This window comes from Mytilus californianus, unplaced genomic scaffold, assembly GCF_021869535.1.
Source record: "Mytilus californianus isolate M0D057914Y unplaced genomic scaffold, xbMytCali1.0.p SCAF_11, whole genome shotgun sequence".
NCBI lineage: Eukaryota > Metazoa > Mollusca > Bivalvia > Mytilida > Mytilidae > Mytilus > Mytilus californianus.
The window spans coordinates 50,142,348-50,159,420 of NW_026262593.1; the positions used below are offsets into that span (position 1 = coordinate 50,142,348).

The 17,073-nt window shown below is 31.4% G+C and overlaps 1 protein-coding gene across 1 annotated transcript; it reads right to left on the reverse strand.

The window, feature by feature from the left end:
* Positions 1-4,036: 4,036 nt before the first annotated feature.
* On the reverse strand, positions 4,037-15,903 carry LOC127720994 (uncharacterized). Its single transcript, XM_052227709.1, has 5 exons — positions 15,697-15,903; positions 10,127-10,396; positions 9,697-9,747; positions 7,648-7,692; positions 4,037-4,859 (listed from the first exon to the last, which is right to left on the reverse strand). Exons 1-5 carry the CDS (start codon positions 15,794-15,796, stop codon positions 4,531-4,533), a joined length of 795 nt encoding a protein of 264 aa, XP_052083669.1. The 5' UTR covers positions 15,797-15,903; the 3' UTR covers positions 4,037-4,530.
* Between the last annotated feature and the right edge of the window lie 1,170 nt (positions 15,904-17,073).

Here is a 17,073-nt window from a genome sequence, read left to right on the forward strand (position 1 = left end):
ACTTATCATTCTATTTGAAATAACGTTAGAGTTGTGACCATTTGAATTATTTTATGTAAAATACGTTTTTATTAATTTTTTTTACCACGATCCAATATACGTTTTGTCACTCAAATAATTATTTTTCCTCAATCAACTGATGATGTTGATTAAAGTTTGTTTTGATTAATTAAAATATTAAAGTGCTATTGCTACAAATTTTTCGAATTTGTTTTTCCTTTTTTTCCATAACGTGTGATTAAAAGTTCCAAATTACAGTACATAGTTCAAAACGAAAACGATTCAGAAATAAGATAAAAAAAAGGAGACAAAACTAAGAATATGTTAGGTTTTTTTTACTCTTTGAAGTGTTGCAAGTTGGAACTCAAAATGATATATTCTTATTTTTTAATATTAAAAGTAGATGCATGTTTTTCTTTGCAGAGTTAATGTTGAATAAGACATTTAGTTACCATAAAAAGTTAAATACATATCAAGCTTAAGGATGCAATGTCAACACAAAGACGAAAGGCAGGCATCCCAATGACTAAAATATTTCTATTTTTGCGGGAAATCTATTTATAGATAAGCATGGTGTTCCAAAAAGGGGACTCTATTTTGTTATAAATGCCCAAAAAAAGAGAGATGGATGTTACCAAAGGGATATTTAAATCAGGTATTATATGCTACTTAGTAGATGAACCTAATTAGAAATGTTAAATTACATGAGACGAAAACAACTCTTCATACAATTCATGCGTCCAAAACGCTTTTCTGGATCGCTCAGAGTCGAATAATTAAAACAATGATGTATTGAAACCGTAACAGTTGATGAGCTATATGACCAAAAGAACATAAAAATAATAGCAAAATCATTCTCAAGCCAACTTTGCATGAGGAAGTGAAAATCTTAGTTTCTTATTAATTTATGAATTTATAGACGGATTTGTTATAAATCTTGTCAGTACCGAAGTACCGACTACGGAGTTGATGATACCTTCGGGGACTTATAGTCAACCAGCAGGTCTATTTTGTATAGTAATGTCAGTACTTAATACAATTTAAAAACCGGAAACTAATGTTTTTTTTCTGACTATGGTCTGGCGTTGAAAAAATAATACTGGACTCTCACAAATACTACCGGTTTTTTTTTATAGTTTGATACTTTATGAATAAAGGCAACAGTAGTATACCGCTGTTAAAAAGTCATAAAAACTGTTTAGAGTGTTGCTTCTAACTTTCTTTTGTGATATATGATATCAAACAAAAAACCGTATCTACCTTAGCTAGCTTCCTGTTCTGTAGTATTGACCACCTTTTGACGTTTTTTATAACTAATCGTGATTGTGGTTATCCTGTTGGTACCTGCACTTTCCAATTTATCATTGTATGTATTATTGTACGATATATGACACATATGGTCTTGAAAGAAACAGGTGGAGATTTAAACATATTTAATTAAACCGAACATTGTCAATATACAAAAAAGATATTTATTCCTTTCGAAAACAGTTATATTGATGATGCATTGCATCACTTTGACTTTCCAGATCAGATTGCAGTTTATTCAAATACATGTACATGTACTTTGCATGCAAAACAAAGCATATGATCATCTCTCCTAAAACCTTTTTTTTAATTTAAAAAGACGGCTTCTAACCATCAATTTAAAACGCTATATATGCTTGATATAAGACTGCACATTATCTGTCCTACATTTTTAAGCTCTGTAAATTTATCGATAATGTAGTTTTTCTGAAAATAATTTCATCGACTTAAAACGTTAATTCATTTTTTACCAGTAGATACTAAATTCTGATACCTCGTTAAACACCTGTTGTTACTCAAGGCTCACTCGTTCAAGATCAATACTTTTTGTAGCCTGATGTTGACTTTTTCTCAGGCGTTAGGCCAGTGTTGTCATTTTAGATACTTTTGTTTTAAGAACCCACTGTATACTTTAGTTACAATGTAGCTTACAACCAGTTCTTTAACTTGTAAATTATTAACAGCTCAAAATCGAATGTTACCCATAGAGAAAGAGCTTCCTCAAGCTTTTTTCTATAACCACCATATTATGTAATCTATGTATCAGAACTTTAGACCACGACTACTGATCAGGAATGAAAGATCATACTCTTAAACCTCTTTAATGACAATTCTCATTAAAAAATGCAACCACATCGTACTGCTACCTCGGTCAACGTCTTTGATTAGATTAAAAATGTATTATGCCTTGGTGTTTTGAATTAAATTGTTCATATTTGTTATATAACTTTTCTGATATTAGGGGTGTTATTTGTTAACTGGATTAAGGAAACAAAAACATTCAGCATGTCTACAGCAATATAGTAGGATCAAAAATGGAAAATATTTCAAATTGATAGTAAAATAGAATATCATTATTTCTGTGATGAAAACAATATGTATCAGGCGCTAACAAGTGATATACAATTTGTATTTCGTGTATACGATTCGAACATTTACAAGTATTGTCTATCATCGGATCGACTTCACTCTACAATTAAGGCTATTGACGTCAGATATTGAAACCACAACAAAAATGCCATATTCTTGATAACATAATATATCTTACAGTCATGAGTGATTAAATTATCAGAATCTATAGATTTTAATTGTACTTAACTTTCTTTAATTTGTCGAATGCCTATATATAAATGTGAACAGTTGATGCAATCATTTGTTGATATGACTAGCCGACGTCGCTCGTTGATTTTCAATTCCGAATCCATATTTTCTTATGTAACTATATATTTAGTTTATTTTTGTTTTCAATGACTAAATTTCAACGATACTCACTTATGTTTATTCAATATTCACTGTAATTGTGAACATTCGACCTCAAAATAGTAAAAGTTATTTATTGTAAATAACACAAATATTGGAAACAAAATTATATATATAGAAGGAGTACAACTTTAAAATTTATGAACATAGGGACAACGTGTTAGGTTCTTTCCTAACAGTGTGTAGTCTAAACGGTGGCGAAAAACACAATGCCTCGTGTATTGAAAGCGCAAATCATTCGGTACGCTAGAAACATTGAAAACGCTCTTTGATTGCATGCTTTAATGTCAACTGTCTTTTTCTATTGGAGTCTTTCATTTTAGTGGTTGATATGAAATCATAATTAAGTTTATACTCAAACTATATGTGTATTCATGTGAGCTCCAATGGGAGAATAAATAAGTTCTGCAGAGTATTGAGCAGCCAATTTTACATTAAAAAAACTTGCAAGGGATAATAATCAACAAAGGAAACTTGAGCACAAACATCACGTAATAACTTTTACAAATTGTGAATTTGATGGAGTGTTGTCTCATTGGCACTCATACCACATCTTCATATATCTATTGAGCACGAAAATCAAGTAGTAACTTTTTAAAATTCTTTTAACAGCAAATGTTCCTGTTTGTTTAGTAAAATTGATTTCCCTAATTTTTCACACATTTAGAACAGTTCTGACCAGTTTTACATATTGTTATAAACTACACATTTATTAATATGTCCCGCCATATCAATTCCGTTAAGTTTGAATAATTAAATACCTCTGGTTAATAAATTCGTAATGAACGGGGTAGTATGGTAGTTTCTATACATATCAGCAGGGCATTCTTTGATCTATTACACCGACTTTCAAAAGTATGACTAAATCAAAGTCTCGTACAAGGACAATACAAAGGTCCCTGTTGCTTAAATGGACATTTGCAACATTTCTTTTGTTGCCTGTTGAAAGGATTCGTTTATGCTTTTATCCAACAACGCCTTTTCCCAGTGGCAGTCCTACTTTCCAAGCCATAACACCGATCAACCCACTCTACCAAACTACAAATTATTTGGATCTTTTATTGATGTGTGTTTTTCCTGCATATACAAAAGTTAAATGCCACTGGACTTTAAACTATCAATCATCAAATCCAGAAGATAGCAAAACGTACAGTATGATCAATAGTGTTCCATTTATGTTTGATAACTGTATTCTTAAATATTTATTTTAATATTTTTGAGCCATTGTCTTTATTTTTATAGCATTCAAATTTGCCTTGACGTGCATTGTACCCAACATGAACCGATAAGTAAACATTCATGAAAAAATCTTAATTTGTTCATCAATGGAATATGAAATAAAAAAGCAATATTTCATACTTAATAAATACAGCTTGATATGCTTTTATTTGATAGATATAGGAAGATGTGTTATGAGTGCCAATGAGACAACTCTCCATCCAAGTTACAATTTATAAAAGTAAACCATTATAGGTGATATGCTTTTATTTGAACACTTTTTTAGTGCAATGAAATGACCATGACCATGTGCTAGCAAAAACCTTGCCCAAAACTTGGTGTCGTGAATTATTATACCTGTTTTTAAAAAGAACATGCAATAATTGACATTTAGCTCACACGAATTGAAACAAAATCGTTTATAGAATTGTCCTTAGAAATCGACATAAAACTCATGTCGCATTTTGCGAACGTCTTGGTAGAAATAAACATATATATTACATTGGAAACAATTTAATTCGAATTTTAACTTTGTTCAAGATCTTTATATTTCTTGTTTCTGACATTACATAGACGTAAATGACGTGTCAATGTTGGACAGTCTAAAACAATAGCTATCACCACAAGACCTACTAATACACCTAAAGCAAAACCACCGAATACTTTTGATGACGGTCTACTATCATCTGCACATTCTAACCGACGTCGGTATGACGATAAGGATGTCTTGTCTACTGTCAAGTTCTTTCTGAGGTCTTCTGCAACTTCGAGGGCAACTTCTAAAGTAATATTTGCTGCAAAACTAGTGGCATTGCATTTTTCAGCATTAGGACAAAATTCACATACCGTCAGGTCTGAAATATTAAAACAATTACTATTTGATTTGTAATTCATTAAAGACAACCGAATTAGACTATTTACCGGATTTGTAATAACAAAACAATACGACGGGTGCCACATGTTGAGCAGGATCTGCTTACCCTTCCGGAGCACCTGAGATCACCCCCAGTTTTTGATGGGAATCGTGTTGCTTAGTCTTTAGTTTTCTATGTTGTGTCATCTGTACTATTATTTGTCTGTTTATCTTTTTATTTTTTGCCATGGCGTTGTCAGTCTCTTTTCGATCTATGAGTTTGACTGTCCCTCTGGTATCTTTCGTCCCTCTTTTGTCTTATAAATTTGTATAAGTTTTAATTTGAATGTGTATTTTCATTCCATATATCATTTGACTGTGTTTTATTTCACACCAAAATTGTATTTTGAAGTTGTTCTGAATAACGTCAAGTGTATGAGTGTTTCCATGTTACAAATACGGCCGTTAATAAAGGTTAATTCAGCAAAAATTTTCAATTTCGTTGGAATTAAAAAAGAATTAACAAAAATACCAAGGTAAATTCAAAAAGGAAGAAGTCCATAAAACCTGACAAATTCGAATGGTATATTCTATCACGAAAGGAAAGAATTGAAAACAACTGTCATATTCCTGACTTGGTACAAGCCTTTTCCGAAGAAAATGGTTGGTTTAACCTCCCACTTGTATGACAGTTGTTTAATTCCTTTATATGGGCGAACTATTGTGTGAGCAACCCCAACTGACATAATTGGTTAATGTGAAAATAATTGTATTCAAATATTATATATATTATCAAATAATTAAAATGTTAAATGATCCTATGATAGTGAACAAATTCTCAATTTGTCTTATTATTTCCTGACCTAATCATTATATAGAATATATATGTAGGACTCAAATCTATGGCGGGTTCCAAATCTATGGCAGATTCCTAATATATGGCAAATGTGACGTAACAAACGTCAAACAAATCAAATCTATGGCAGATATTTGTTTTCTCCAAATCTATGGCAGATCTTGAAATTACGTCACAATAGAAATAGCGCAATATTACATCGTCGCCGCCGCAAACGTTGGCGGAACTCATAGATTTGAACACGATTCCAGATGAAGGTATTTCCCTCGACAACAATTTGCGGATGGTTTAAAGGAAGATATGACTTATTATCCGGAAGAGGGACAAAATGTGCTGTACCGGCCGAAACCCGCGATGAACAAGGGCACCGCTTTTTTCAGTACCGGATATTTTAGAAAAGGAGTTATAGTAAATATTTTACTGTCTGCAGCTGGCAAAGTTTATAAAGTGAAAGATAAAATTACCGGATACCAATTTGATTTAAATCGTCTTCAAATAAAAATGATATTAACGATGAAGTAAATATTATTTGAAAACTCAAACTGTTCATTTTTATTTATCATTTTTATTTTATAAAAATAAATATCCCCTTTTTTTTGTTTATAAGGGACTTACTAGTTAGTTTAATGAATGGGTTAAATAGGTAACATGCACAGATTAAAAATGTTTATTTTTACGGTGCACATCATTTCAATCTTGAAGTCTGTATTAAGGTATATGATTTCATCATTTACGAATTTGATCGGTTGCCAACACGATTTGGTTGACCATTATGAAATGCTTATTTCACAAATATTTATATACATGCTCCCGTCGTACATGCCCACTTGTTTAAGACAAGTCATTGGTCGTATATGTACTGCATTGTTTTCCATTTGCACAAAATTTGCCATAGATTTGAAAACAACAAAAAACTCGCCATAGATTAGGAAATTACAAAACTTGCCATAGATTAGGATTGTAAAACAATCTGCCATAGATTTGGGGTGGCATGACGTCACATTTACCATAGATTAGGAATCTGCCATAGATTTGGAACCCACCATAGATTTGAGTCCTACATATATATTGTTTTTATTTTATTGCTGTAATATAAGTTTGATATCAATGTCATGAATAGCAATACCGATCAAACCAAAAGCCAGTTTAGTAACCCGAAGTTATAGGTTAACTATACTTCAATTAGTATATTTGATGTGGTTATTATCATAGTAGCTTTCATTCTTGTTAAAATCAAGACTGTTAAATTTTTAGTAAAAGGATTATTCTTTTGTTTTTCTTTGTGGGCTATATCGATATATTATGAATAGGATGGCTGAGGATACCTTAGCTAGAGAAGTTTCATGAAGGGTTTTAAATTATACCAAATGTTTGTTTTAAAATCTTGCTTAAATTTCTTACATATATAGAAATAGTTGTGATATTTCTATTAACAGACAATAACTTCATTTTGGCATATCACAGTTAAAAAAATTACGAAATTATGACCCTTGACATAATAGATTATTTATGTTGCATTTGTATAATATCATTCCTGTTCGGATATATCGTGATTTATAACATTTTATCGAATTGATATCTGTAGCCACAACTTGTGATACAGAAAATTGTGTCTAGGGATTAAATATAAACATTGGCACCTTTTGGTTACAAAACAAGTTGGCTCATAGGGAGTGTCCAAAGGTTTTTCTATAGCTATTTGGTCCAACAACCATCATGTTTTACTACATACCTTTTTTTTTAGTAATTTTTTTGACTGAGCATTATGCGTTTTTAAATTGACCGATTTAAAAAAAAATGAAGGTGTATCTTATATATTTTACGATAAAGTTAATTTCAAGGTCAAATTGAAAAAAAGGTGAACCTTGCCATTCGCCAGTGTCACAACTCAACATCTTGCATAGCGATAAACCATAATTTTACCTTTACTTACTAGCTGATTGTTCTGTTGTGTTCTGCAGTGGAAAAGAAAATACACCTAAAACAGGAATACTGTAATTAAACGGTTTTATTATTGTGCAACTTAATTTTATTGTGTAGTTTTTTTATTGTATTTTTACTTTTGAAAGATACTGATGAACCCTTCCACAGCACGTGTGTCAACCCCGGGTTATAGTAGAATTCTAGGTGTAAAACTTTAGGTTCAACTTCTAGGTACAGTGTCGTGTGGACTGTTTTGTGACTATTTGCTTTTAACTATGATTGTGTACATCTTTCTTCCACTTATGCTTTTCAGTGACCCCTTTGTTATCTTCTTTTTTTTATATCAAATTTACATGTTTGCAACTTATGAATTTTTAAGTTAATATGACAATATATAAAATGTCTGATACCACTTTTGTCTGGTAAGTCATATACTGTACCAAACATAATAAGTGTATGCTCTATCGTGTGGTTGCCTCGCATTTCTAAATGTACCGATGTTTCGTCATATATTTTGTTGTAACATCCGGGTGTCGTAGCGAGCATGTGTTCAATAAAGATATATAGTTTTAGGCAGATAGAAACATGACTACATATATAACAAAAAACGACAGAAGATACCAAGGGAGGAATCAAAACTCAAAGGTAAAACAAAAACGGACAAAACTATAGCCACAATCAAAACCGAGGAAAAGGCAAACAATCTTTAAAACACGAGACAGAAAATTTTTTTATGAGTAACACGAACCTCGCCAAAACCCTCTGTGATACCAATAGGTATATAATCTATTATTACATTTGCGTTCAACTTTCGACCCTGTTTAAACTTTCGATGAATTAAATATATTACGTCACACCCAAGATCCAACGTTGAAATGTGTCTAATTAGAATTTTTTTTAATTAAAATTACGAGTATAAAAAATAAATAAAGTTCCATCATATCATTTATTACAGCGAAAAGAAAATGAAACTGGTAGGGTGTGATATGAATGGCAATTTTATTTACTTAAATTTATATCAAGAAAAGATCAAATGCGATAATTAATTTTATAGATAATCATCTATTGTAATAAATATTTATCTGACAACAAGTATTTAAATATATTTAAGAAACAAAATTCATGTTAAAAAACTATTTTCAACTAATTTTTAATTCATTAAGAAGAAACGTAACTATACCTATCAAGGTTTGGTCCGTAACAAAAAAAAAGTTAAAGAATGCTTAAACGAATTTCAGCAAAATACTATGCTTTAAATTTGGAACACCAGAGTCGTGTTTCGTGTACCTAAGACTTACCAGAGGCACTCGAATCTAAACAGGTATAATGCCAAAATAAATATGACGTTGAAAAGCAAGGATAAACAAATAAAAATCCGAAAAGGTTGAAAAAAAGGTGGGGATAGGAAAACACATAAGTGCTTCGAATAATTTCACATTTAATGAACAGTGTATAAATAAGTTACAGACACTTAACATGCTTAAGTACAATCACTATGGAAATAACAATAAGATTAAGGTCAAAATTGTTCGCTCTGTGTCAAACTGTATGGCTTTGTAGCTACCTTTTTGTAACTGTTTATACATGAATGGGTAGGCTTATTATTTTTGACGTGTCTGAGTATCACGAGTTTTTGAGCTTTAAATTCTTGACCTGGTTATTTTTTTTATTATTATAAATGTGTTTGAATGTAATTAAAATGAATAACACAAGGAGCTATAACTCTATATATACGTGTTCTTCCTTCGTTTTATTGCAATTTCTTTGATAATGTCTTCGATTGATTGGTCGATTGACGTCAGTTGAGTGGCTATAAATGATTCATCTCACGTTGGAAATATTGTTTCGTATTGGTCTGGGTAATCACAATATTTCATAGCAATTTATATAATTCATCCTTTCTTTGCGTTTAGACAAAAATTTGAAGAAAAATAAATTAACACTTGATAAAGTTTGCTTCCAAAGTGCTTTAATTTCTTCGACTTACCTTCTTTAGGAATGGTTAAATCCAATACAGAGGATGTATAAATACCTGATCATTTATTTAGAAAATACTTACAATTGAATGTATTGTTGTATACTGTGTCTTCCTCAATAAGTATTATATGCACTAAAAAAATATTTAAAAAAAGTATTGAGAAACATTATATCTTCGCATGTTTGCTCATTTCAGTATCTTTATTTAATTATGGATCTATAACAGTCCCGAGGATATCATTCAAGGGGATAAGAATTTGGTACCGACATGTTCTTATCTAGATAACAATTTAGTCAAGAATCTGGTGGATAAAAAGCTTGATTTATATTATATTTCAAACCCTGATTTTTTTTTTTATCTTGACGAATATTTCAAAGAATGCACGCTATTAAGAGTCTTAGGTAGGCGTATTTAACTGAATACATAGATAAACACTAACTGACACCTTTAGGGTCTTTCGTCCAATTACAGATGTACTTAATTTCGTTTAAATTCGTTAAAATTCTTTTACCTCTGTTAGAAGTCTTGATAAAGATTGAATTATTTGTCATTGATCCGGAACTTATACTCAAATCATATGAAACATATACATCATATGCCATATCTTTCCAGATTGTGCAGTTATTCTCCTCATAAGTACTATACACACAGCTAAACAACGATTTACATGAAGTCCCACATTCCTCGTTGGTTAAATTGTAAATCACCTCATGAATTGCCAGACTTGAAGCTACATTGATTTCTGTTATATCAGTGGAATAATATTCTTGATCTTGAATTGCTATACGATAAAAAAGGAATGACACATTAAAAACACAAATACATGAAGATGGAAATATAAAATAATCCTTCAGTCTTTTTACATGAATATAGCAACCAATTATTCGCAGGCAGGGTAATGCACTTTTAAAAAACTAGACGTTGATTTTCCATGATTGCATCGAAATCTAAATCTAACTTTATTTTCTCAACTATGCGACATTTGATTGGCTAAAACGTTTCGTCGACGTCAAGTATGAGCTTGTAACGAACAGTTGTTCGGGCACCTTGTTATGATAGATGTCAGTGTCAACCGTCCGACAAAAACACGTTAATATAGAAGGATGTTGCTTATATTTTGAGGTACGTTTGTTTTAAATTATTTTAGCCTTCTACTGCCGAGGTTAGTTGATATTCATTTCATTGATGATTGAGTCTCAATTTGTAAATAAAGCTGTATTGTTTGCTTCAAAATGGGTCTAATTTGTTTCGTGCTTCGCTGTCAACATGGCTAGGGCAGTCTGTATAGACAAACTTCCTATGAATAATTTATGCAAGTCAACACTTTTTTACTCGCTTATAAACAATCCTATCTTCATTGGCAATCGGCTAAGTAGTCTTATGTCAACATTTTGCAGATCGACCTGCCATGCACAGATGCGGGTTCAAGATTTTTAAATAGGGGACCCATGATGGCCATCTAACGTAAGGAGTGGATTTTGTTAAAAGTCCAAGCACCACATCGTGACTTGGATGGAAAGTTGTCTCATTGGCACTTATACCAAATCTTCTTATTTATAATTAATAGCATAATGTATTAGAGTCTTGATGGGGGTCCTTCATTCATTCTTTTTTTATACCATTTTCTATATTCTTTATCTATTTTGCCCATTATTCTCTATTCTCTATATTTTAACACCCCATTATTCTCTTTTCTTATTGGTCCTTTTTTTAATTCTTTAATTTTTTAGCCTTTTAGCCTTTTGTTCTGCATTATTTTACCATAATGATTATATCTATTCTGTAAACACCATCCAGACCCTCATGTGTTAGGTGTATATACTTTTTTTGATGTATTGAGTTACATTCAGTCAATATGGAATGATATTTAAAGTCAAAATAAATAACAAATTGGTAAAGCATTGTGATGGGTAAATATTAGTTAACTTGTACTGTAGTTTTTATAGAAAACTCATAGATTACAAGTTGATTTTAAATCACTGCAGAACTTTTTTGGTTTTCTTATTGTATCATAACATGAATACCAATAACTTTCAAATTGCCACTAACTGTTTACAATATTTTTTAGTATTAAGATGACTTAGAAGCAATGGTGTAATAAAAGTTTTTACAAACTGAAATTGAAAACAGTCATCAGAGAAAAAGAGTACGCACTTGTTTCATTGAAAGATCAACACACACAAGGAAATTGTCAGCCCATGTATAACCATATATTGAGATAATTTTAGATCTATGCATGAAAAGAAAGTATGAGGACATATAACAAAACTATAACAGTGCTGAATATAAAATAGTCCATGTCATGTCACATGTAAATTGGAAAAAAACAACAACTTTGAAATGAAGCAGTTTTCAGTATGACAACAAAAGAAATAATTACATGTTCAAACTGACTCTGGAACATTGAAGACAAAGAAATGAAAGTATTAAATCAGGGGAAAGGACTGTGCACTTCTTTCTTGTAAGATCAACACATAAGAGAGGGTCGTAATGGGAATACCTTCATGACGAATAACGGTAAAAAAAATCTTGCCAAGTAACGTTAATAGTAATTTTTGGTGCATGACGATAAAATGTACATTTTCTTTATGACGATTAAACAAATCAACAGATTTTGCCGAATCACGTTTAATTCTTTCTAAAAATAACGGTAACAGTTAATTATTTGAGACCTCTAACGAATCACGATAAGGATATTTTGACGAATCACGATAACATTTTAACCAATTTGACGCTAATGGTAGCCGGAAATGACCGTTTGATGCCTGACGGTAAAGGGCATGCCTACCCTCATAACAGGGAATTTTCACATCATTATTCATCATATGCCAGATGTTGAGATAATTTTGGATCTATACATAAACAGTGAAATGAGTGAGAATTTAATTCTAACATCATATTTTGGCAGGCTGATAACTGCATGTGCTTACTGGATATATTGTAAAACACAATATATTGCATGTATATCATATTAATCTAGGCATATTACATGTGAATTTAAAGAAAAATTAAGGAGTATAGAATTTTCCAGTGGAAAAATAATATAAGAAAATCAACAGGATGATATTTGTCTACATTTATTATAGATCGTGGAAAACCAAAAAAACAGTGTATGTATTGTGATAAGGATTATCAGTTAATTGTGACATGTACAATCATGTTAATTATTTTGATATAAAGTGGGAGAAAACTATTTTGAAATGATTGAAACATTACCATCAGTTTTTATTATTCTTTTGAAATAATTTAATTTTGAATGTAAGGCGTCTTCCGATTGGTTGACGTTGTTTTGTTTATCAGCTCATAGACATAATTTTGTCATGTGACCTTGACGTCATCAACGTTTTTTCATGATTTATTCCGGTTTAAAATGGAATTAAGAATTAAATTATAAGAAATGACCGTAATATTTTTTCTGTCTATGAAGAAATAACATAAAAAATGTGGTGCACACTTTAAAATAACCCGCTACGCGAGTTATTCAGTGTGCACCACATTTTTTTCCTTAAATAGACATTATGTATTTAATAATTAATTAATACTCATAATGAACTTAAGAAGTAAAGGCTTTCACCTGCATACCACTTTATTGAATAAACAAATAGTTTCACTTCTTTTAGGAAATGTCTTATCTTTTTAATTACAATAAAATTTAAGTTCTTGTTCACATAGTATTATAATTTTTGCTGGTTTCAATCCTGGACCAATGGCCTTTTTTTCAAATTTATTGATTTAATGTTTGTACGGAAGAGACTGCAATGAATGAATGATGCATGTTCAACAAATGAACATAGATAAATTGTAGCTCAAAGCACAGGGGCGGATACAGCCTTTTTTAAAGAAGAGGAGGGGGGGGGGGGGGGTTTCAACCCAGGATAAAGGGATTCCAACTATATGTCCCAGTTCAAAAACATTGATCGTAAAAAGAAAGATGGGTTCTAACCCCAGAATCCCCCCCTTTTGGATCCTCCACTGAAGCATATATTGTATCTAGAAAGATCCATTTACACATGTGACAGTTTTCGGATCCATACCAATCTCAGTGAACTATTTAAAAATGTTTATATAAAAACACTGTCAAAGACTTTATCAGGTCTGAGCAGATTAATATTTCTCATGAAACATGCAGAATTTTATAGAAGGGGCTTCATACTTCCATGCAGTAGGACTAGTTAAATGTGTCCTTTCTTATCAGGAGAAACACTATGTTTTAGAAAGACTTTATTGCTGTTCGTCATCTTAAGGTCGGAAAAATCCTATGAAAATTGAAGTTAAGTAAGTAAACAAGTTAATTTCAATTACAGTCGTCACATATGTGGATCAGAAGTAAGCATGAGGTTACGAAAGCTCTTACAAAGTATATGGTGGTTAACGTTAAAGTGCCCCTCCCTTCTTTTTTTCCTCCTAACATTCGTATTCACCGCGATTCTTTCAAACATTCAAGTATAAAAATAACACTGTTTTACATCTTTAATGTGTACATTTCAGGTCAAAAACTATCAACATGTCGTTTATGTCTTTCTCGGCACTTTGACACCGTAAAGGGGAATAATCGAATTTGAATCATTTAAGTGTTAAAATGTCGCCGCGAAAGGACTTGTGTATCATTCATTGATAAAGATAGCATTGGCGCACCCCGTAAATATTTATTGATCTCTTTAAAACTTAGCATATTTATTTTTGGAAAGCTCACGAAGACCGATATTGATGTTTCTTGTTTTTAAAATGAACACAACTCTTTTAAAATTGACAAGGAAGTTGTTTTTTGGTTTATTCATGGTTGGATTGTATTCACTTCTGATATTTTGTATTGGAAAATGGGATATTTTAAGAAAGAAACATCTGTTACAGGAAAGATAACATCTTTATCAACCAAATACAACTCTATTTTCATTCATTAGCGTAGTTCTTTGGGGTGTGCCGGGCTCTTGAATTGAAGGTTCATCCGCCATCTTTGAATGTCGTATGTTACCATGGTAACCAGGTGGGCAGTTCTGAGACACCAGAAATTAAAAGTTTGGATGATGTAAGGGATGATCAAAATTCATTTTTGGTATGAAAGTTTCTTGAGAAAAAATTTCAAAATAATTTCAAATTCTAATAATTTTCTTATGAATAAATAGCCAATTTACCGTAGAACAGCATTAACCAATCTGCGTTGTGACTAAGTATCTATGGTTACGGTCCATATATATTTATCAAAATAATGCAGTTCTATTTTCGTTGATATAACTTCTTTTATTTAAAATCTAATTAAAATAATAAAATCAATACTCGTAGAGACTTCCCTGTAACCACGAACAATCAAGGTCGAGGATAATTGTACCAAAGTCAAGTAGGAAGCTAATCATCCTAGAGCATATCTTGACCAAAAATTTTTTTTAAATTTGAAACATTTCTTTGTTTGATTGATTAGTTGATTGTTGGTGTTGAATGCAGCACTATTGCTTATGTTGTGAATGAACTACTAAGACCAATCGGCAAATGAGGCCCCGAGACAATCGTCGAAATATATCAGTTTTATTTATATGTGTATGACTTAAATTTTAAGGTACATAATATTCTTGTATGATTAATATTATATCAAAAATCCATACAATTACGAAGACAAACAACGATATACCCAATCAACTTATACAGAAAAACAATTACATGTATAAAGCCCTAAGTGGTCAGACAAAAAGCTAAGAGGAAACAGGAAATAGGCATTAAAGTTGACATTTGAAGATACAAACTAAGGCATTACTGTCTACGTATTTAACGATAAGGAGTTTTGGTATGAATTGTTAATCAGACATCTATCCAACAAAGTCAAACAAACAAGTATATAAGCAACCATAGAATATCGACCAGCCATTACCTACCGGTTTGTAAGCCATAAAAGGTCCCGGAATTTGTCATTTCTAAACAACCGTTAGGTATCTTTTTAATGTCTTGTTACACATGTATTATAATAATGTAATATGAAGCAAAATTAAGACGCAATTGTACTTTTTCGGGAATTCCTTAGAACTAATTATAAACACCAATACGGACATTAAAAGTAAATTAATGAAATCAAGAATTTATTTTGTAACTTACTTTTATCGGAAGTACATAAAAACGGATATTTCAGATGACAGTCCGCAAACTCAACAGTTCCTGATAGGTCTACATACAAGCACTGTGTTGAATTTATCATTTCAATAGGTAATCCATAATTCCGGTTAATGACACTGCAATTTTTTGCTCCATATATATTTGTTTGGAATCCTGGTTTGATACTGCCAATCCAAAATCGTCCCGATTGCCATCTTAAAGTAATATCAAAATGTATATATATTTTTTTTTTAAAAGGAAAATCGGTTTTGTGTCTTGATTAAACATATATAATATGATAAGTCACCTGAGTTAATATCTTTAGTTTGTTGTTATCATACAACAGTAGAAAAATACCGACGTTCAGTCTTTAAATAACATAAACCATTAAAAATAAAGACCCCACGACAAAACAAGACCCCGTCCCAATGAAAAATAAAATCAATTAGACAAAAAGTGTAAAAAGTCGAAAGTGAAAATAACTTAGATATATCTTAGCAATACAAACCTGAAATTAAACCCGGCTTATGGTAGGGTTCGTTCTACTCAGCTAATTTTTGTTTACTATGTAGTGTCTTGAAGACTGTTTTTTTTTGTTGCAAAGTTTCGTGTTTACCTATGGTGCTGTAGCATGCTCTTCACCTTTTGAATATTGGTTGCCCAATTTGGGTATATAACTCCACTTTGTCAAAATAACCAACATTTACATCCAATTGTTCTTAGATGGAAAGCATATTCTGTCCGTTATGCAGTTGTTACCTTTTGCATTCATTTTCTCATCTAACATGTCTAATCATAAAGTGTTATAATTAAGTTTACCAACACATGTTAACATCCTTGATCTCTGTTCTAAGGTTGATAGAAAGTTGTCTAATTAGCAATCATTGCACATTTCTTTATATTTAAACATAAGGTAAAATTCAGTGAATGTGTGGCAAAATAGATTGCAACAGTTTGAAGTTAACGACAAAATGCACATTACAAACCACACAAAAAATATTAATAATCATAAAGAGAAAAAGCTGTATTACACAAAATACTAACATAATTAAGGTGACATTATATTACCACTGATCTTTCGTAGATCGATGCGAAAGAGACAAATCAAGGTAACAAACAGAAACTAAAGGAACAAATCATGTAAAATAAGACAAAAACCTAACTAAGGTATGCGAGGCAACATGATAAATCAAACTTATCAAACTCAGAACACGAATGATCATAATACATTGTTAATAATGACATGAAACTGCTCAATAGCATTACCCATGTTTTTCAATTCCAAATGCTAAATACTTCCTATCCAATGGAGATCTAGCTTGCAGAAAGTTCAATCCTTTAGATTGACATCCTGTGAAAGCTTCATACCAAGAAACACTG